This window comes from Notechis scutatus, chromosome 2, assembly GCF_049901735.1.
Source record: "Notechis scutatus isolate UNSWTSFEM ecotype Mainland chromosome 2, rNotScu1.2, whole genome shotgun sequence".
NCBI classification, from domain to species: Eukaryota; Metazoa; Chordata; class Lepidosauria; order Squamata; family Elapidae; genus Notechis; species Notechis scutatus.
The window spans coordinates 28,623,626-28,647,236 of NC_142010.1; the positions used below are offsets into that span (position 1 = coordinate 28,623,626).

The following is a 23,611-nucleotide window of genomic DNA, read 5'->3' on the forward strand; positions in this document are numbered from 1 at the left end:
AATCATTTTGTATCAGAAAGCAAATCAATGTCCTAGTTTAATAAGAAGTGAAAAAGCTAAAACAAAATGTGAGAATACAACTCAAGACTCCAGAAAAATATTCAAAGAGCTTTACAGTGAGAAATTGACTTATCCATTAGATTCCAATTCTGTGTCTCACCCCAAGGCTCAGCCTCATTGCTGTAATACTGATTAAAATGAGTAGAAAGTTTCTGACTTTCGGGTGAAATAATTAGCTTCTATTGCTTTATGAAGAAGACAAATTTCTGTTCATTGCTTTTGTAAAAATAACTAGGCACAATTATGCTTTCTTCTGCAATTCTTCTTCTGTATGAATGCTCAAGACATACCAGGCTGGTTTTTTCCTCATAAAACTAAGACAGGCCTCTCTAGTTTATGTACATATTTCTCCTGTTTATCCAAAAAATGAAATCATATCTTCACCATTTTGTTTCCTGGAGAAAATGGGTATCAGTTCACAATTCCTGGTCTGGGGGAGAGGCAGTAATGGTACTGTATTGAAAAGAAAACTGAGATACTGCCTTAGATAGCTGAAAACTATTTCATAAAGTGTCTCAGGTAATGATGCTGGAAGATAAAAGTGAAATACAACTCCTAAAGCAGTCACAGTCCTTATATCTCATGGACTTGAGATGAAATAATAACAGCTGTCAAGATGCTCTTTTAAGAGGAAGCATGCAAAAGAGAAGCTGAACATCCATATTTCCCATAACGTCTCTTTACAATGACAGATATAAGAAGCAGATCAGAATGGCCAAACAAATAGATACAAAGGTTCTCTGGAATGTGGACGAATTTGGTGGAAAAAATGGAGGTGGACAGATGGATGCCAAACCTTGCTAATGGGGCCTGAAATCAGGGGTGGAATTCTACTGGTTCGCACCTATTCTCTAGAACCGGTTGTTAACATTCTACGCAGTTTGGAGAACTGATTGTTAGAAGAAATTACTGGCCTAATCCTGTAAGGAAGGCAGGAAGGAAACATTCTGGTGTTGCTTACAGAAACTGCCTCTCCGTTAACCCTTATTACATTCTTGGCAGGACTAGACTTCCTGTCTCCAGAGCTTCTCTGGAGGTTTTTTTTCTCCTTTGCTGGTACTTTGCTTGTGTGGAGTGACCATTCAAAGTTACAATGGCACTGAAAAAAGTGACTTATTACCGTTTTGCAGCATCCCCACAGTCACGAGAGGCCAGGCAAGGAGAAGTGTGCCTCGATGTGATGTTGAGTTGGCTACGCCCAGCCAGTAACATGACCACCAAACCACGCCCACCAACTAAGCCACACCCACAGAACTGGTTGTTAAAAAAATTGAATCTCACCCCTGCCTGAGATGCTACCCAAAGGAAGCATTCTTCCATAAATCCCAATAAAGCAGGAAGTGTTATATTAAAACAAGGTCATGCTATATCTTTTAATGAGTCTTAGATAATTAGTTCATTAGGCCAGTCCAATGTGTAACACTGAATTCTGCTCTATGCAAAAATATGTATTAAACTGTTCATCACTACAGCAACTGTAGAGCAAGACCAAGTTAAATAATATTGGCTCAGCTAGACTTCGATTACAGCTTCCTTGTTCCCTTCCATTTTGAAGGGCCATAGAACTTGGAATGACTTCTTCATTATTTTTTATACATTGTGTTTGTAATCTACCTAATAATGAAAGTCTGCTGGGAAGATGATTAACTTACTGTCTTAACATAACATTGATTATGAAGTAAAATGGGTAAGATTACAAAAAAAGGAATTTCAATGAAATCTAAGGCGAAAAATGTGTCACTGGTAGGTATCAAGACTCTCAAAGGTAGAAAGTCTCATAACTCTAATGGTTTGTGACCAATCTTCCGGGCAGTCCTTACTTAACCGAACAATAAGAAACATTTATAATTCTATGTCCCATACAGCATATCATCTGCATGATTGGGAGCCACCCAAAGTTTGGTATAAGATGGGCTGCTATATACAGTACATGTTTTAAATACATCAATAAAAATAAATAAATACAAAGGAAATGCCAACTTCCACATCAGGTAGGCTGACTAGAAATCAATGCCACCTAATTCAATCTCATTGAAGAGCGATGGTGGCGCAGTGGTTAGAGTGCAGTACTGCAGGCTACTTCTGCTGACTGCCAGCTGCCTGTAATTTGGCAGTTCGAATCTCACCAGGCTCAAGGTTGACTCAGCCTTCCATCCTTCAGAAGTGGGTAAAAGGAGGTCCCAGGTTGTTGGGGGCAATAGGCTGACTCTGTAAACCGCTTAGAGAGGGCTGTTAAGCTCTGTGTAGTGGTATATAAGTCTAAGTGCTATTGCTATTTGGTTGTCACTCTTTTGAAGACCTTTCAATAAACACTTCAATATCACAGAGTTTTCCAGACTAACGCAAAACCGATTAAGCAGGTAAGGCTGGCAAAGGTGGGCTGCACAAAGACTACAGCTCTGCAAAATAAATTGCCAATCCTTGAAAACCACAACCATACACATTTAAATCAGACCGAGAGAGAAGAAATGCACAATTAAAATACTATCTCCATGGCAACATATTTTCCTTTAAGAATCAATACTGATATACTGTATTTGGATCAGAGTGCAGGAATTTAGTCCAGGAAGGGGAAAAAAAAAACCAAGGGTCCCTGGTGTTCCCTGAGTTTGGTTTTTTTTATTAACTAGATAATATCAGTACTTCAAATATTCTCCTTTATCAGAAAAAAAAGAACAATTAACAATCATGATAACATCTTCTAAAACTTTATCTTTTTCTTCTGATAAACTATAGGTAGTGTTTGACTTATGATCACAATTGAGCCCAGAGTTTATGCTGCTAAGTGAGAAATTTCTTAAGTGAGTTTTGCCCCATTTTATGACTTTTCTTGCCACATTTCTTAAGGGAATCACTGCAATTGTTAAATTAGTAACACGGTTGTTAAGTGAATCTTGCTTCTCCATTGACTTGTCGCAAAAAGATGATCACATGACCCCAGGACACTACAACCGTCATAAATATGAACCAGTTATCAAGCATCCAAATGTAAATTGTGACCATGGGGCATGCTGCAACGATCATAAGGATGACAAATGGTTATAAGTCACTTTTTTCAGTGATGTTGTAACTTCAAGTCACTAAATGAACTGTTGTAAGTGAGGACTATCTGTACAGCAGTGCCTCTAGCATGTGAGCTGTGACCAAGTGGAACCATATTCTGTAACATTTGTGAATCTAAGTTAACAAAACCACAAAACAGTTTTCTAAGTCTCCCTTCCTTTCTGAGACCATTCCTCTTAGAATAGGGGAATTCTTCACTGTCAATCAGATGTCTCTATGTGTTTAAACTAAAGTCATCAACATTTTGAAGTGGAGGATTGTGGTGGAATGTAGTCTGGAGTCTCAGAAAGGAGGGGCTGCTTCCCAGAGGGCAAAGAGGCAGGGGAGCTTAAAATGTCTGGTCGGCAGGAAGAGGGCCTTAACAATTCACGGAATATAGTTGTGCAGATAGTTGCTTTAGTGTGGCAAGATTCAGTCTGTATGAGAACAACAATAAAGAAACTACTCAGAAGTAACTCCACATGTTGTTCTTGGTTTGTGGGGCCTGATAGTTGAACATTAGCTGACTATATATCAGCATCACAATAAGCCTACAAAAAAAAAAAAATCCAAATGCACCTTAGGGCTTCAATAATAGAATTCACTTTTGTGTATTTAAGGAAGTAAAAGTTCTTTTCTATTCTCCAAGATCTGATCTAATGTTTTAAAAAGGATTTTGCCAAAATGGAACTTGTACAAAAAGAGTAATGAGGATGACAGTGGAATGGAAACTAAATCCTGAGAAAACAGGGCATCTTTACTTATAGAAAAAGACTCTTGAGAAAAGATATTTCCCCCATGAATTTGAAGAGACATTGATAGGAGGCCAGGGTTTGTTCTCTACTGCTGTAGACTACAGATATGAAAAAACAGCTGTATGTTATAGCAAGACAAATTTCAACTGGATGCGAACAAAAACTTCCTAATGGTAACAATATTTCATCAATGGAATCAATTATGAAGGCAGAAGGCTGGCTGCATTTTATTGGATGTAATCAAGCAGGAATTGAACAAACGTGATCAAGGATGCTTTAATTTGGATTCCTGCAATAAGCAGAAAGGGGATGGACCAAAGGACTCCTTCCAACACATTTAGTCATATTCTAAACCAAGCACCATATTCCTGCAAAGACTTTCTTCTTTTTTTAAATAATAATTTTGGTTAGGCATCTTGACTGTTCAACCAACTTCTTCTCCTTTACACAGCCAGGAAGACATTGATGAAAAAATGGAAAATCTGAGGACTGGAGGATCTTCTCACATCCTTCAATGGTACCTGGAATGTGTCCTAGTGGTTATGAATCCCCAAATGCCTTGAACTTCATTTCTCTGCTTGAAGATAGCATTTCAGGCATCCATGTTACCCAATGCTCTCCAGGATAACCAAACTATAACATTCCAGATATTGCTGAACTACAACTCCCAACATCCTTCATTAAAGTCTATGTTTCTTAAGGATTCTGGGAATCGTATTTCAATGTCTAAAGTACCACAGGCTTCCTGTTGCTCATTTCTCCATAGTGGCATTGCTGCTCTCAGCTCAGAAAGGCAGAAATAGACTGTATTTGGGATTGTGGGGAAGATTTGAAATTCCATCATGACATCAATAACAGCTGATCTCCATTACAGAGCAGGACTGTATTAAAACTATTTTTAATGTATTAAAAATACATTAAAAATATTGTATTAAAAATAGTTTAGTTTGCCAACCTCAATTCAAACTTCTACCACGTTAACATTCTCTTGTATGCTCCATTTCCATCAATAGGAACAAAAATAGAAGTAGAGTAGTTGAAAGACTGTAAAACTTTCGAGGACAAGTAATCCATAAGGGTGATACATTCAAGAAGGAAAAGTTACAAGATCAGTAAGTTAGAGTTGGGTTAATCAAAACAGTTGCCCCAAAATCTAGTTTCACCCACCTAACTTTTCCCTGAAAATGATCTTGTGAGATCCAGAATATAGTGTAATAAACAGGGAATAATCACAAATAGCTTTGGATGAACCACACAAGACAACATTAAAAAAAAGAATAAAAACAAAGCCAACCACAAGCTAGAAAAAACTTTCGTATTATATAACACAACAAAAAGAAGCTTTTTAATTATTGTTTCCTAGAACCTTTTATTACTTCCTTTTGTAGAGCACTTTTGAAGAAGACTGAAGTCTCCAGTCTAGGTAGAAAACAATGAAGGGAAAGAATCAACTGGATGATATACAGCTGAAATTTTGATAAGCAATGCTGAAGGATGGAGAAAATATTTTTTTTATTGTTTAGTCTAGGAAATGGTGTACAGTTCAAATAAAATATGCAGCTGATGAATAATAGGAATTCATGAATACACTTTATTAGTAAGATACTTAATGTGCAGTTTATTATCAATTCTCTTTTCCTTCCTCAAAAGTCCAATTTCCATAATGGCCAGATTTTACAAGGGAAGTCTCTGCACTTTCATTTTAGAAGCTGCCTTGAGAAAATGACATATCTCAGTTAAAAAAAAACCCTTGATAATTGAATAACAAGCTTTTTTTCAAAGTGTTTAATGAAACACTTACCTGAAGGTAGATTATTAGCAGTTTGTATGCTAATTTAAAGTTGAAACAGTATCTTCCATGCAGTTTTAATAAAAGTGCTGCTTTATAAAAATGTAAATGCTGAACCACATTTGAAACCACATTTAGAAAAGGTCACTTACTCTCCACGAGTCAGAAACGTGCATAGGATGTCTTATGCATCCATTAATTGCCAGGAAACCATCTAAAATCCTTTAGATAATGCATCACAGATTATTACGTTGCTTTCACATGGAAATCGCTTCTGAATTTTGTGCTTGATGTGGAAAAGAATGTAACCGGGACTTGGGGTTTTATAGATTAGATTGATAGATCTTAATAGAAATGACTTGTTTATATTATTATGGAAAAACAAAAAGCTGTGATTCGATGTTAATGCCCTATTCTACTGCAAAAGAGAGAGTCGGAAGTCAAAGTTTATTTATCTTCCCCACCCCCACTTTTTCTCACTTCCCCCCCCCTTTCCCCTCCCCTCTCACTGCTCTTTTATTTACTTTTGTATTTTGCATTTTATATTACATTGTAAACTAATAAAAATATATTATGGATAATGCATCACACAGATCAGAAAGATAAGCCTGGAAATCAGGAAGCACATCTTAGCCATTTGGAATCCCAGGAAGCCAAGCTTAACGTACCATCATCATCTGCAGGGTTCAGGGGGTTTGACTTCAGTGTGAAGATTTTTCTCAGTTTACAGTTGGCTGAAACAATAATGCCATCCAAAGACTGAAAAACAGCGCCTTTGAATAGCTCACTGGTAAATGCCACCAGGTCAATGCACAAATTGCACCACTAAGGAGAGGGAAAAAAAGTTTAGAGACATATTTGCAAAAACTAATTTTCAATAAAATACACTATTAAAAACCAATTGTATTTGTTGCTTGGCTTATATGCCACTTGGGCCTCGTCTGCCTCTAAACAGCCCAAAAGCATAGTTAGTACATAACAGGTTTGATATCATGCAAGCAAAAAGAAGAAGAAAAGAAGAAGAGGAGGAGGAGGAGGAGGAGGAGGAGGAGGAGGAGGAGGAGGAGGAGGAGAAGGAGGTAGTAGTCAAAATTTTGAAAACTGTCTCTCAAAATTTCCGGGACATTTGAAAAAAAATAGCTGAAAAAAAGTGCTGACATTTTTAATGGAGAATAGACAATCCGTGATTGTGGGGTCACTGTTTCAGAGATATTTCTGTTCATAAACAGAAAGACCACATGGGTAAAAAAGTAGAGGGAGCACTAGGGGCTTTTTATTGGCTTCCCCATTGACTTTCCCTGAGGAAAGCTGGCAGGGAGTGTTGTAAATGACAATCACGTGACTGGCTGACCACAACAGCAGTTCAGAGGCATTAAAGTGGCCAAAACTTTGCCAAATTTCAATCCCATAGGAGTCATAGGTCCTGGATTTTGTCCACATTTTTAAAATTATTTCATCTGAGGTAAATTGATTAAAAAATGTTGCTCTGTAGTGTACTGTTTTGCCCAACTGAAGGTTACAATCATACAAGAGTTTTAGTATTCTATCGATATTGTGCAAAAATCCTTTACAAATGGAAATATCAAATCAAATCATGAGCTATGAGTTGTTACATAACAAATATAAAATGCTTAATAAAGGCAAATCAAAATAGTGCAGATTAGACTGTATAGACAAAAAGTGATTTTTTTTGTCTATACAGTCTAAAACCCAATTCACTGGCATGTAAGTAATTACATTAAATAAAGCAATTTAATTTAAGGTTGATGTCTCAGCTGCTCAGGTATTTTTTTAAAAGCTAATTACTTTGGAACTGAATTTTTGGTGAAATTTGAGCTCATTTTCATACAGCTGCTTACTACAAGGCCATTCTGAGATGGCTTACTATCAGGTTCCTAAATTCAACCAAGTTATGTGTGTCAGTTATGATATCTAAAATTCATTTATTCCAAATATGCCACATGTCCTGCTCTGCAAAGTAAGGCTAATTGTGGATATAAAGCTATAGGTTACATAATAATATAGAAACTCCACATCCGTGAAATGTTATTTGCCAATTCCTCCAATGAGGATTTAAGGGACCATTTGGGTTCATTAATAATAATCCCACAAATTACATAAACTTCTGTGTGCATTATGCTTTGTTGAAATTCCGCTTATTTGACAGAAGAGGCTAATTTTTCTATCATTTTTAATAACTGACCAGGCCTAAAAGGATTTGGTGATCGCTTATGCCATGACTCCAGAATGTTTCCACTAGATACATAGATGTATCAGTTGTTCCCAATTATCTTAGTCCTTGACTTGGAGAAAATGCAAGGCCATCAGTGCTCTCTCAATGGTTATAATGGCTAAAGGGACCATATGAATGCATCTTTCCAGAATCTGCCAAAATGATGAGGTTAAGCCAGTAATTAAATATATGAACGTATGTAGGAACACAATACAATTCTGGTATTGTCTTTTTTTCCCCTATGTAACATTCCTCTTCAGGATGTAATTAAAACCAATTCTCCTTCCAGGTAAGACTGACTCTTGATGACTTCATGAATACAAATATGTAGTTTTCTTCACACCAATGAACAAGTGTCGCATCAGTATTTATGTTTTGAGACTTTCTTTTTCTAATTTCTCAGTTTCATCTACAAGTTTGGTTTTTTTCCTGGAGGTTTCCAACCCACAAGGTTTAGCTGTACTTTGCTTCTAAGGAAGAGAACTATTTGTTTTAAGATATATTTAGTTTTAGGTAGTTTTTAGATATTTATTTATTTATTTATTTATTTGGCTTGTCAATTGCTTACAAGATAATAGGTATAAGTAAAAATATAGCTATGAATACATGGATACATATAAGAAAAATAAAAAATAAAAGAAACGACAGGGACAGTAGGCACGTTGGTGTGCTTATGCACACACAGACCTCTTAGGAAAGAGGTGAGGTCAATACTTAGACTTATATACCACTTCATAGGGTTTTACATCCCTATCTAAGCAGTTTATAGAGTCAGCATATTGCCACTAACAATCAGGGTCCTCATTTTACTGACCTTGGAAGGATGGAAGGCTGAGTTAACCTTGAGCAAGTCAGAATCAAACTGCTGGCAGCTGGCAGAATGAGTCTGCAATAGTGCATTCTAACCACTGCACCATCATAGCTCTTATGAAGGGTGCATTAAGATAATAAAGATGTTTTGCCTTTTGGCCATACCCTCCCCACATGTACTGACTTGTTTATGAATTGATACCTTGGCCAGTATCAGATTATTATGTTTAACCTTTCATAAATGTGTCTCCATACAAGTAATTGTTAAAAGTGCACAGGGATAAACTGTATGTGGTGCTCTTTATAGCCAATGATTACTTTTCTTCTTCCTCCCTTGATCTAAAGTGGAAGACCATCACTGGAATTAGAAGGCCCTAATTTAAATTTCATATGATCTTTTGGCATGGTACAGTTTTCCCAGAGCCTTAAGCAACATTCCCAAATTGGAATGTTGGACATGGCAGTTGTGCATATGGTGATCCAGCTTTATTTGTGCAAACCAGAATTCTATAAATGATCTGGAGGTAAGGTGCTGGCTTGTCCAGACTGAGTAGGAAGGAGTTTTGGGAACTGATAGCGTGTATAGACAAACCAGGTTTAATGTCAGAACTCAGTCCTACTCCATTTGGGCAAAACAACAGTGAGTCCTAGTTCTGATAGAGTCCTGGAATGGCATGTATAAAGACAAAAAGCAATGAATAAGGAACCCATTTGATATTAAACTGATATCTGGCACACTCACTAGGACCAACAAGAAGCATTTCTTCTATTCATAGGAAGGTCACATGTATTCTTTTCAGGTAGTCACAGCACCACAAAATTTGAAAACCCCAATTTATAGTATGCTTTTATATTTTTAAAAGCTGGCTTCTGTAGCCAATCAACATAGGTTATAAGCTGTGAGGATCAAAACTGAAACAATTAATTTAAAGTGTTTCAGAAGTACATTCCGATGTATCTTAGAAAAGAAAAATATAACTTACAGTATTTATACTGTATGATGTTTTATTCCACTGAGGATGTTTGCCCCCCATTATTAGTTTAATGAAACAAAAAAGGTTCCAGTAGCAAAAATCAATACATTTCTTGAAGCATTTTGTTTATTTGTTCGTTTCACCTTCCCCCTGGTTTTCAGAAACAGAACTATTACAAGCATGGAAATTCATCTTCCTAGATCATTATTTATTATTGCCGTTGCTTTAAATCTCAACAGATTTCACTGGCTGGGAACAAAATATATTAAAGGCAAGGATTAAGGTGCTTGCTTTTGCTTTTTGAGTACAAAAAGCAAACTGTTCTGAGTGAAATGAAGGGGACATGTTTATATTGTATAGTAACATATAACACCAGAAGATAGGATTAATTCAGAACAAATTCTGCAGTAAAAATTAAACCCACATAGCTAAATTAATTCCTAACTTCTGACTGTAGAAAAGAGATAAAAAAATTAGATATTTTTTGATAACATTTCTAAGGGATGCATAAAACATTGGTATTTCATTTTTTTTAAAAAAACAAAAAGCTATTCTTATTCCTAGATGGTTTTTTCTTCTTTAAGAAAACAGTATCCCCAAATTACCCTTGCAAGAAAACACTGCATATGTAAATAGCCTGGGGGACTACATGACAAACACATTCATATTTGATTTGTGGTTAAGGATATCCGAAAACATGGACATCATCAACAAGGATTATGATAATTAATGACATGATGCACCCAAGAGAAACTGACCACAGTGGAAATGAAATTATAAGCCTGTTGTGGTCCTGTGATGTTTCACTAAGTAACTGTGCTGCTTAGCAACCAAGTTGCTGGTCCCAACTGCAGTCACTAAGTAAGTACTACCTCTTTTTACTATAGATTGCATGATTGAAATGAAATGCATGTTTTCCAGGATATCTTAATTTTGTAAATTAAATCTGAAGCTTATTTCCCTATATACATGAATCTAAGAACTCTCTATTGTTTTCCTTACCCACCCACCACAATTTTTTTAAATTTCAGACAGATATCTGTTCTAGCTGGAATTAATTGCCAGTGATGTAATTGCAGAGGTAACCAAATCATCTTATAGTACAGGATCATTTATCCTAATTCTTATGATCTTTGGCATACCATGTTTGATGTTTTGTATTTAATTTCTATCGGATTTTTTTATTCAAATCAAGCAGATAAGGTGCTGTGCATATAGAATTAATAACATAGCATTATTGGAATGCTTGGCATGAAATTGTGTTTTGGTTCTTATCTACTGAATAGGAATGGGAAGAACAAACAGCACCTGGAAATTGTCAGTATGATTCACGATTGATCTCGTATTCCACCAATCTACTTAAACTTCATGCCACAGAAATGTCTAATGATGATCCAGTTTGTACTACATTGTGTGCATTGCTGTACAATTAATTTTGAAGAAACATGAAATTAACCAGAAAAAACAATTTCTTGTAATCATGATATGCTGGATTGCTGGTAGGAATGACCAAATATTTAAGCACTGCAATAGAAAGTAGAAGAGAATCATACATGACAGTAATCATTTGAACAAGGAAGGAAATATACTTACAATTTTGCGCTTGATCGTAAAGAGAGGGATTTTTGCATGCAGAGGGGTTACAGACAATTCTTTGTGGATCGTCGATAAATATAATCTTCTTTTAATATTTCCTAAATCAGTTATCCTGCAAGAGAGAAAAAGGTGAGAACAGAAATGATAGAAATTGATCTCCATCAATTCAAAAACCTTTCTCTCTGGGCAGCCACAGAAAACCATCGTTCACATGTAAAAGCTTTATATCAAGGACAGCAAATGGAGAAGTTAAATATTATCCTTCTACAAGATAAGTAATGAGATTTCTCTCTCAAATTCATAGTCGCTTCAAGCTGAATACATAAAATCACTTTACATGTTAATTTTATTTCAACGCTACACACTCTTCGCTTGATTTCCATAGCATTTCAAACTTACGAAAGAATTCAATTTACATGAATTGAGAAACCGCAAGCCTTCAATAATCATGCTTCCACCCCCCAGCTCCCTTCAGCTTGTGTAATCTTGGGAAATGCTATCACATCTCTAAAAAGGAAAATCACTGTATGTTTTCATTTTCTAAAAATGCATCTATAATATCATATGGGCTTTGTTTAAAAAACAGATACAAAACATGCTAGTTTCCTCTTCTGATCGCCTATCTCCAAATATCAAACCCACATGCTTAACTGCTATTTAAGCTGTTCTCCAATGATGCCTGAGACACTGTATCTGAACATCACTAGCAGGTTAGAGTCACAAACAGTTTGGTCTCCTAATATGTTGTTTCCCATTTCCAAAAATTTCATACTAGCTACATTTCTTATTTCATAACCGAAAAGTTTTGTTCTATCAGAATGTAAAATTTTAGGCCTATAAATTTACTCAGTTCCCTTTTCCATCAGGCTAGCAATTCCTATTGCTTGCTTTTCCCTTTCGGATAAACAATTTTAGACAAGCTCTCAAAATCAGAATATTTTCCTTTATTTTGGATATACAAGCTAAAAGGGGTTGTTTCTTAGTCTGAATGTCACCAGTTGATAGGTGGCAATGTTCTTGATGAAACTCAAATACTTTGGCCACCTTATGAGAATGAAGGATTCACTGGAGAAGAGCATAATGCTGGGAAAGATTGAGGGCATTAGAAGAAGAAGGGGACGACAGAGAACGAGGTGGCTGGATGGAGTCATTGAAGCACTGAAGGTGTGAGCCTAAATGGACTCCAGAAGATGGTAGAGGATAGGCAGGCCTGGAGGAACATTGTCCATGGGGTCATGATGGGTCGGACATGACTTCGCCACTAATAACAACAACAATGTTCTTGGGACTGCTTATGGGAAAAATAGAAAAAAATAGTTAGGAAAATAATCCTTTAAACACATGACATTTGAAAGGCCACTCACTCTTTTGAAGACAGCAAACCAGAGAAGACTGCTGGTTTGAAAGAAGAGTCAAAAAGGTCATGTATGTTAAGACTGAACAGCCCTGTCTCAACAAAAGGGGAGGGGAGGGATATGACACACCTATCTCCTGTTTACAAGATAGCCCTTTCAGCAGTTCCAAGAAAGTTCCATATCCATTTGCACTATTCAGATGACCCTGAGGATACAAATAAACCTTCAAGTGGCCTCAACAACTCTCAGAATGAGTGCTAACAATCAGATGATTGCAAGGAATACAAATCCTTCCATTCTCCACCATTCAGTCAGAACTGAAAAAGCTTCTTGGATGAGAAGCGAAATGTCTTCAAGGAAAAATAAAGAAAGTTCAGTTGACTTTTGAAAAAAAAAAACACCTTTGGGACAACCATGACCATGGCTCATTCAACCATGACTGAGATTCTCCATAGACAATCCTTTAAATAGGAGTGGGAGCCAATATAATCAATGAAGACTAAACATGCTCAAGGGCAAAAGAATGTTGAGGGGGGAAAAAACAAAATGGAGCAAATCAATGGAATAATTCCAATTATTTTTAAAAAGAGTGTACATCATCTTCTAACAGGAGACCTAAAAAGAGATTTGATCTTATATGAAAAGAAACATGCCAATGAACCAATTCTTTTACGATTAAGAAACTGCTGCACGTTATTTATTCACAAGTTAAAAACAAGCCAGTGTGGTCCAGTACTTAAGGCACCAGGATGGAAAATGGAAAACTTGTGAATTCAAGTCCAACCTTAGCCATGAATGCTGGCTCATTCTCTCTCTTAGCCCAACCCACCTCACAGGGCTGTTGTGGGAAAAATAGCAAGAGGAAGGTTTGTTGGATATGTTCACCTCCTTGAGTTATTTGTAAAAAATAACAAAGGCAGGATACAAATAAATATTTACATTCCGCTATGGTGCATACCTAGTGAGGTTCATAAAATATAGAAAACAAGAACAGATTGTAAACAGTTGAAGACATATCTTATAATTAACATTTAAAAGCCCAGCAAGGAATTCATTTTTACAGCAAATGTAGATGGGTCTTTTCTAGAGCTTCCTTTCGATGCCCTCCTATCAGTTCTACTGGCAGGAAGATTTCATGGCAGTCCTTATTTGCACAAATTTTGCCCTTGTGGATCCAGGGAGGTAGAAACTCTTGCTTATATCCTCAGATAGTGTCCTTTTTTGATGCCACAAGATGCTCTTTGATCTCCTCAATTGTTTCCAAATATGAGTGCCAACATTAATCAATTGTATTACTTTTTAAGGGATGCTAATCCCACACTCATATATCAGATGGCCAAAGATCTTCAAGTGCAAAACTTTCAATTAGATATGTTGTTTTATTATGCTATTGGTTTTTTTCTTTTCTCAATAATGGATTGTTGCATCAAACTATTTCTCATTTTTACTGTAATGGCTGGTCAAAGACTGTAATAAAGGAATTTGATTTGATACCAATTAGTCAGCTGCTGAGACAAATGGGCAGCAAATGCAATTCTTGAGGGAATTCACCCAATAACTTGTGAACAATATAAAAGAAAGCACTGCCAATTTGCACAAAAGACAAGGAGATATATGCAGATATTTATTTCAAGGATTTGTATGGCGACCAGCTCATAACAATACAACCATGTAAAATAAACAGAGAATTACAACAAAACAAAAATAACAACAAAAACCACAGCAACTATGCAAAATGGGGGCACACCAACATGTACTATACAGGCAGTCCTCCACATATCACTGCTCTAAATGTATTAAACTGCTTGTTTAAGTGCAAAGTTCATATATGATATATTCATAAAATTAGGAACCCCAACATTATTTAACCACATGCTATTTTCATGCTTATGCTTTTTAAGTAAATCTTCCCTACTGGTTAATATCAAGTTAATGACAGCTCAATCTCTTGAAATTTCTTTTACCCATTGAAGAGAATGTTGTCAGCAGCACAAGAATTTCTGGAAGGAATTTGTTTGGCAAAGCTTATTTCTCAATAGCAATTGACAATAATTATAGGTATGCCTCCAATCACTACTATTCTATGTTTTTTGGAAGATCTGCAGTTTCCTTCTGGAAAGGTTAAATCTGTATAGGAACTGATAGAAAACCTTAATGAAGATTTGTAAATGACAGAAACAGGAAAATGTGAAAAAATAAACCCAGAACAACCTTGCCTTGTCCTGTTTGGCATAAATAGGGGCAAAGGAAAATTCTGACAGGTATTCTGTCATTACACCCTATAGAGTAGCATTCCTGTGATGTTTGCAGTGTCTTCTGCTTGGTTAGGTGGAAGATAGTAGACAACTGCATTATTGATTTTGGGAACTCCGGGTGGCATCAGGAAGATTATCTGGCCAGTAAACGCTCAGCTCCATCCCAGTTGCACAGTCTCTACCCAAATTAAGGGATTAAGGGTCATAAAAGGGGAATTATTTAAGACAGATACATTCTACAGTATCAAGTTCATTCACTTGGATTTCTGAGCAGGTATAGGCATTTCTGACTTAAAATGCAACATCTGTTTCCCTTCTATTGCTTAATTTATTCCTTGTGAATAAATTATATCCTTCAATTGCTTTATTTTAATAAAGGGAGGCATGTGACCAGATTTATTAAATCATATTTGTCTCTCTGAACTTGGAGTTCATGTTAATCTTCTCACACTCTGAACATTAGTGTATATAATGAAGACCATGCCAAAACTGTTCACATTTTTTCAATGCTTGGCTAAGTAGACCAACATACACACGTTTCACCTAGATATATTTTATCAGTGTTTGTGATGCACAGGCCACACTGAACAAGCACTGGATCATCACTGGCTCCAGATGATTATTTAAACTATGATTCCCCCCCCCAAACAACAACAACAAAAAACAAAAAACAAACAAAACAAAAAAACCACAAAATGAATTTCTTCTATCAGTTCCGTTTACAATATTTTTCCTTTTCTGGTTTTCTTTCAGGGAGTAGAATGGAAGAATGAAGGGATGAATAAAAACACTTGAGTCTAAGATGCCCTACATAAATCTTCAAATCCCATGACAGCACAGATGCAGCTGTTTTGGTGTGTTTGGGTTTTTTTCAATGCCATTTATTTCTACAGTGGTGCTTAAAAATTTGTGACCCTTTTGAATGTTCTATATTTTTGAATTTACACAAGGAAACTTTTGTAGAGAACAGATCACATTTTATGTCACATTTATGCAGAAATACTGAACATATCAACAAGTTCAATTTTTTTTTAAGCATCATTGTATACAGATTAAAAGAGGTAAATTTTAGTAGACTTGTTACTAACTTACAAGTTTTGCCAAACGTCTAGACCTCACTCCTGGCAAACTCTACATTTCATAAGCCAGTAGGTTTGATCGGAACATATTTATTTGCTTCTTTCTGAGTCACAACTCTTTATTTTCCAGTCAGACACTGCTCGAAAAGGAGGGACGCAGTGGCTCATGTGATAAGACGCTGGGCCTGAGCACAGCTGAGGTCGGCGGCTCGATTCCCGTGAGCGAATAACCCCGCAGGGACAAGAAATGAGCCTCCCGATTGCCTACTGGCATTCAGGTGTCTTGTGGGTAAAGATAACACCACCTGAAAAAATTCTTTTCATAGAGACAGCCAACCACCTCGGAGATACCTGGCTAACGCGTGCCATATGCTAAAAAAAAACAACCTGCTGGAAAATTTTTGTCTTACACATGTTGACTATTCTGTCTGTCTCTCATCCCCCATAGGGCTGTCCCAGGGGTGCAAAATATCTTCAACATCTCTTGCTTCAAGTATTCATATTCATCCACTGGCCTTCTCTTGCTTCTGGAGAGCTAGTACTTCTAACAATTTGTTGTACGGTATCCTATTTCTCTTCTTTTTCATTGGGGGAGGCAAAGTTTTTTCAATATCCAATACTTGTATATTTTTTTTAAAGGACCACCACTGTTATGCTTTTCTGCAAAGACATGATAAGTTGTTTTCAGACAGGATCACACACATACCGCAAAATGGTGGATCATAACTTCAGGTTCCCGGCCATCTTTTTAGTTTGTTTCTTAAGGTCATGAATAATGTTTTTAGTGGTACAAAATATATTTGACATCTCGTTTCAAGTATTGGAGTTTTGTATTTCTCTTTTTAAAAAAAAATAAATTTTGTTAAGTTTCCAAATTTTAAAAACATAAAACTTTATACATTGTTATCAACATCAAGATATCTTTTGCATCTCCTCACATTTTTCAGTATATGTATTTACTTATTTCTTTACATCTTACTCTTACTATAAATCAATATCTTTTATCCTTACTTCTCAATCTTCTCCATGGTATATTTACATATTTACATATTCCCTCATTCTTTTCCTAATTGCCATTTTATTTTCTTTTTATTTCTAAACCACTCATACCAGGCATCCCAGGCCCTATAATAAAGTGAATCTTCTTTGTCTTTTATTTTCATCGTTAGCCTGTCCATTTCTATACAATCTATTATTTTTTTTATAACCATGCCTTCCGGTGGAATCCTTTTTCCTTCCAGAGTCGTGCGTATACGAAATCCTTGCAGCTGTTAATATATGTAACATAATATATCTATCTGTTTTATTCCATTTTTGTGTTCTTATACCTAATAAAAAGTTTCCGGATTAAATTCAATTTTCTGATTTGTGATTTCTTCTATCCATTGTCTAATTGTATTCCAATATTTTTTCACTACCTGGCATGTCCACCAGGTATGAAAATAAGTGCCTTTTTCTTTTCCACATTTCCAACAATTTGGATCTGAGTTAAACATTTTTGCCAATCTAGCTGGAGGAAGGTGCCATCTGTAGAACATTTTGTATTGATTTTCCTTGTATGCTGTGGATGTAATTAGTTTGTAATTTGATCCCCACATTCTCTCCCAATATTCCAGGTCTATATTGTGGCCAACATTTTTCGCCCATACCACCATTGTCTCTTTGACCACCTCCTCTTCCATTTTAAAATCTAGTAGAAAGTTATATATTCTTAAAATCATTTTCTTTTCCATTTCTTGTAGGATTTTATCTATTTGATGCTTTTCCATGCAGAAACCAAATTGTTCTTTGTCCTTCTGATATCTCGCCTGAATTTGCATGTATGGCCACCAATCTATCTTTATATTTTGTTGCTGTAATTCTTGTCTCGTTTTTAATCTTCCTTGTGTGTCTAATAGGTCTTTGTAATTCCTCTTTTTTCCCAGATCCGTTGCACTTGGGTAGATTTGTACTTCCATAGTTGACAGCCAGTTTGGTATTTTAGTATAATGATTCTTTTTAATCTTGTTCCACGTCCAAATTAATGAATCTCTAATCATGCGTCTCTGAAAATATGCATGCTGTTTACATTTCCCATCCCATAGGAAACTATGCCACCCTCTCTGCAAGTCGTGACCCTCTATCGACAATACTCTTCTATTTTCCAGGTTGATCCAATCTTTAATCCATACCATAACTGCAGCCTGATAATACATTTCCCAGTCAGGGAGTCCAAAGCCACCCCTTTCTCTTTTTTCCTGTAACATTTTCATTTTTATCCTAGCTTTTTCCCCATCCCAAACGAATTTACTTATTATTCGATCTAATTCTCTAAAAAAGGTTTTATCCAATCTTATTGGTAGTTTGAAAAAGATATAGCATTTTTGGTAGGGCAGACATTTTAATTGCTGCAATTTATATTTGACATCTCATTTTAAGTATTGGAGTTTTGTATTTCATTAGAAACTTTTTGAGCATGTTCAACATTTTGAGATCAGCTGAAGATTTTGATTTTTCCATTCCCCCCCAAGACCTCAGGTTACCCAATATACATTTTTCACTCAAACGAAAATTTTGTTGAGGTCTCCCCCTTTCAATTCCCCTTTAAAATGCTAACAGCTGTCCTGTCATATGAACTCACTCAAGCTTATTCTATAAAAAATGAGCACTTTGCTCATTCTTCTCTTTCCTTTCTGTTTTTACTTTCTTTTCTCTCAAAATACTAGAATTACTGTGGAAGTTTGGATTTCATTATAAACTTTAGGAGCATATTTAACATTCTGAGATTGAAGGCCTGATCACAAAATGCTGTCTCTGTGGAGTAGGCTAGTCACACAATAACAATATTCCCTGCCATCTTTTCTGGCCCACAAGATAGTGACTGTCAGTGTTACCTTCTATTTACTTTTTCTTTCCTGACAGCGGCCAGAGTTTTAAACAATGCTCCTGAATTCAGTTGAATATATTTTTATTTTCTCAAATAAATATTAAATAAAATCCAAGGTTATATTTGGAAGAAAAGCTTGGTGGTGCAGTGGTTAAAGTGCAGTACCACAGGCCACTTCTGCTGCCTGCCGGCTGCCTGCAATTTGGCAGTTTAAATCCTACCAGGCTCAAGGTTGACTCTGCCTTCCATCCTTCCGAAGTGGGTAAAATGAGGACCCAGATTGTTGGGGGCAATATGTTGACTCTGTAAACCTCTTAGAGAGGGCTGTAAAAGCCCTATGAAGCAGTTTTTAAGTCTAAGTGCTATTGCTATGTATTGCATTTTGTTTAAAATTAAAATGTTGTAAAAACTTAACACTGAAATTAGGCAAGAAACCTGAAGTAATTCCAGGATTACATCGGTAATACTTTAAGGTTCCATGAGAGCTAACAGTTCCATATTCAATCTGGAATAAAAAAACAAATATATCTTCAGTCTTCTTAAGTTCTCTTTTGAACAGATTATCCCAATGCCAGTTTCCCCAAGTTTAAACTATTTTGTACATTCAGTTTTATGAAAAGATAATCTGTTTAGCCAAGCTTTAGAAAACTGTACCGGATGATATAGAACCAAATATGTAATCTGCAAAACAGCATTTAATTTGTCCAATATGGATAAAGCCCTGTAATGAATATAAATGTGCACAATGTTTAACTAATGAACCTTTTCCAGGAGCAGCTTATTTAGAACTAAGATTTAACTATTTAGGTTTCTAATTAATTTCATTGGCTTGTCTTCCTTAATTTATTGGCAGGTATCCATTCCATTTTGCTCTTAAGTTTATAAGGCGACCTGTTGCAGATGAACAATCTGTTCATGACTATGACTGGCATAACGTTTTCACTGAATGTCATATTTACTCATGCAAGTAAACTAACACACTTTTATAAATGTATTCAAAAATATACTTAGAATACTGACATATATTAGACATATTGAAAGTTTAATTTGGCAGTAGATGTTTTATCTATATAGGTAGTCCTCGACTTATGACAATTGAGCCTAAAATTTCCATTGGTAAGCAAGGCATTGTTAAGTGAGTTTCCCCCCATTTTATGACCCTTTTTGCCATAGTTGTTAAACAAATCACTGCAGTTGTTAAGTGAATTGTGTGGTCATTAAGCAAATCTTGCTTTGCCCATTGACTTTGGTTGTTGGAAGTCTGCTGAAAGATTACAAATGGTGATTACATAACTCTGGGACAGTGCAACTGACATGCCATTTGGCAAGCGCCCAAATTTTGATAATATAACCATAGGGATGCTGCAATGGTTATAAATGAGAAAACCAAACATATGTCATTTTTTTCATTACTGTTGTAACTTCAAATGGTCACTGAACTAATGGTTGTAAGCCTCATAAAACTGTCATACTGTCATACCTCGGTAATGAAGCCAAATGTGATCCTCAAAATCTCATATAAAATAAATCTGTAGGTCTTTTAAGTACCACAAAATTCTCTGAGAATTTCAGACAAGGCTTGCAGCTAAAAGGCAGGGAGGACACTGGCATATCTCTTTGGGGCAGAGACACACGTTACTTTCTTTTCTTGGAAAAACTTTACCTTCTGTTTCTTTTACACCCTCCATGGTCTAATTATGACTTCTTCCTAGTCCACTGAAACTATTGCAAGCCAGAACCGGCAATGCTTCAGTTTGCCTCCTCTTTCATTTAAACCAGAAACCAAGTGAGTTAGTTAGGCTAAGGGGAAAAAAATCCCTCCAGAAGGCAGTCCACACTCTTGTTCATTACCACTTAGTTAAAAGAAGTTTATAAAAAGCAATAACAGCCTCCTGGCAGGATGTGAGAATTGCTTGGCTGGAAAATTTGTGTGGCGGTGGTAGTGGAGGATGGGGAGAAATAAATGAGTGAAAGGATCAGAAAAAAATATTCTTTCACTATTCATTGGATACAGGTAGTCTCCGACTTACAATGGCACTGAAAAGAGTGACTTATGACCATTTGTCACACTTAACGATTGTCGCAGCATCCCCACGGTCACATGATCAAAATTCAGATGCTCGGCAACTGCTTCATATTTATGATGATTGCAGTGTCCTGGGGTAATGTGATCACTTTTTGAGACCTTCTGACAAACAAAGTCAATTGGAAACCAGATTCACTTAACAGTTGTTGTTAGGAATCTGTCTACCAATTAGTTGGGTTGGCAATATACTATATAAATCTACAATGTATGTTTGTAGCTTTAAGACAAAATCACTGTATTGATTTATACTATATTCCAATTGGTTGATTATAATGCAAATTACCATAAGAGGGAGCTAGAGATCATAGCTTGCTCTCTCTGACATTCTGTCTCTCTGACATTCTGTTGCTATCTAAGATTCTCTGTTGTATTTATGCTGTGCTTATACTTTGATATTTTTGTTTACTGTAAATGACAAAGGCAACCTGTAAGAAGACTTTGTAATTGGATATTCTTTGGACTGTAAAACGTATATGACCTGGACCATTTATTGGACTGTGCTATTTCTTTTCTTTTTTTCCAAACAAACTTTATTGATTATACAACTAAAATATCAAACACATACACAACACACAGAAAAAAAAGTAAAAAGTAAAAAAGAAAATGATTAAAAACTAGCAATTCTATTATCGACAGTCTATGGTTCCTTGTTTGTTATCAATATTTTATTTATTTTATTTATTTATTTTATTTATTTATTTTATTTATTTGATTTGCCAATTGTTTACAAGATAATAAGTATAAGTGTATACATAGTTGTGAATACATGAAATGGGTACATATAAGAAAAATAAAAGAAGAATAAGAGAAACAATAGGACAGGGACGGTAGGCACATTGGTGCGCTTATGCATGCCCCCTACAGACCTCTTAGGAAAGGGGTGAGGTCAATAGTAGACAGTCTAAGGTTAAAGTTTTTGGGGTTTGGGGAAGAAACTACAGAGTCGGGTAGAGTATTCCAGACATTGACCACTCTATTGCTGAAGTCGTATTTCCTGCAATCAAGTTTGGTGCGGTTAACTTTGAGTTTGTATCTATTGTGTGCTCTTGTGTTGTTATGGTTGAAGCTGAAGTATTCATTGACAGGTAGGACATTGCAATGTATGATTTTATATACCATGCTTAAATCAGACCGAAGCGTAATTCAAGGTTTTCTAGTTCTAGAATTTCAAGTCTGGTGGCATAAGGTATTCTACAACGAGTAGAGGAGTGGAGAACTCTTCTTGTGAAATATTTCTGGACTTTCTCAATTGTGCTTATATCAGATACGTAATGTGGGTTCCAGACTGATGAACTGTATTTGAGTATTGGTCTAGCAAATGTTTTGTATGCTCTGGTTAGTAGTGTGATATTACCAGAGAAAAAGCTACGTAGGATTAGGTTAACAACTCTTAATGCCTTTTTGGCTATGTAGTTGCAGTGGGCTCTAGCACTTAGATCATTAGAGGTGAGTATTCCAAGGTCCTTTACAGAGCTTGGGTCATCAACAAGATCTTGACTATTCAGCTTGTATTTTATTTTCTGATTTTTTTTGCCAATATGTAAGACAGAGCATTTATTTGTTGAGATTTGAAGTTGCCATTTGTTTGACCATTCTGATACATAGTCAAGATCTTTTTGTAGGGTAGCAGTATTGTCTGTGGTATTGAACAGCTTTACATCATCAGCGAATATTGGTGATATATTTACAAATACATCTTATTGCGAATATATAATTACAACCTCTTTTACATTTTACATTGTTTACTAATATATTTTCTATTTTTGTTCTATCCAGTCATACCAGCGTTCCCAGCTTCTATAATATTCTGATGTTTCTTTTTCCTTAAGTGCTAAGGTTAACTTATCCATCTCTGCACAGGCTGTTATCTAATGAAGGACCATTTCCTCCGTTGGAATATCTGCTTGTTTCCAACACTGTGCAAAGGTTATTCTGGCTGCAGTAAGAATGTGCAGTATTATATATTTAACTTTTTTAGAAATTTGTCTATTAAATATCCCCAATAAGAAGAATTCTGGTTTTAATTCAATTTGCTCCACCGGATTCATGTTAGGAGACATTTTCGCTATTCTCGAGGGTGAGAGTCGCCATCTATAAAACATTTTATAGGCATTTTCTTTATATGTTGCTGATTTTGTAATTTTATTGTTCCTTGTCCAGACCTTTTCCCATTCTAATAATGTGATGCTACGTCCTATGTTTCTACTCCAAGCTATCATGTTGCCTTTGACTACTTCCTCTTCTAATTCCATCTCTAGTAAATAATTATAAAATTTAGTTATATTTTTTTTTAATCTGGACCTAATAGGATTTTATCTAATTGTTGTGCCTTAGCATAAATTCCAAAATTTTTCTGAGATCCAGATTGGAATTTTTAAATATATATTTATTTTGTTCCAATTAGCCAATAAGGAATCTCTAATTATATGTCTGTGGAAATACTGCTTAATTTTTCCAGTGTCTCATAAAAATGCATGCCATCCCCTCTGTAAATCGTGGCCTTCTAGAAATAAAATTCTTTTAATCGACAGATTTACCCACTCTTTCAACCAAAGTAATGAGGCTGCACTATAGTATAATTCCCAATTTGGGAGTGCCATACCTCCCCTGCTCTTCATATCTTGCATTGCCTTTAGGTTTATCTTCGGTTTTTTCCCTTGCCAAATAAATTTGGTAATTATCTTGTTAAGTTCCACAAAGTAATTTTTATG

At 35.8% G+C, this 23,611-nt stretch overlaps 1 protein-coding gene across 2 annotated transcripts in view; it reads right to left on the bottom strand.

The window, feature by feature from the left end:
* Positions 1–23,611, bottom strand: part of CFAP20DC (CFAP20 domain containing) — a 183,795-nt gene that overhangs the window by 109,141 nt on the left and 51,043 nt on the right. For both annotated transcript variants that reach the window (XM_087953924.1, XM_087953925.1), the window contains 2 exons: positions 11,257–11,371; positions 6,315–6,471 (listed from right to left, as the gene is read on the bottom strand). In XM_087953924.1, the coding sequence (XP_087810050.1) occupies positions 6,315–6,471; positions 11,257–11,371 (272 nt within the window). The remainder of the gene's footprint in view (positions 1–6,314; positions 6,472–11,256; positions 11,372–23,611) is intronic.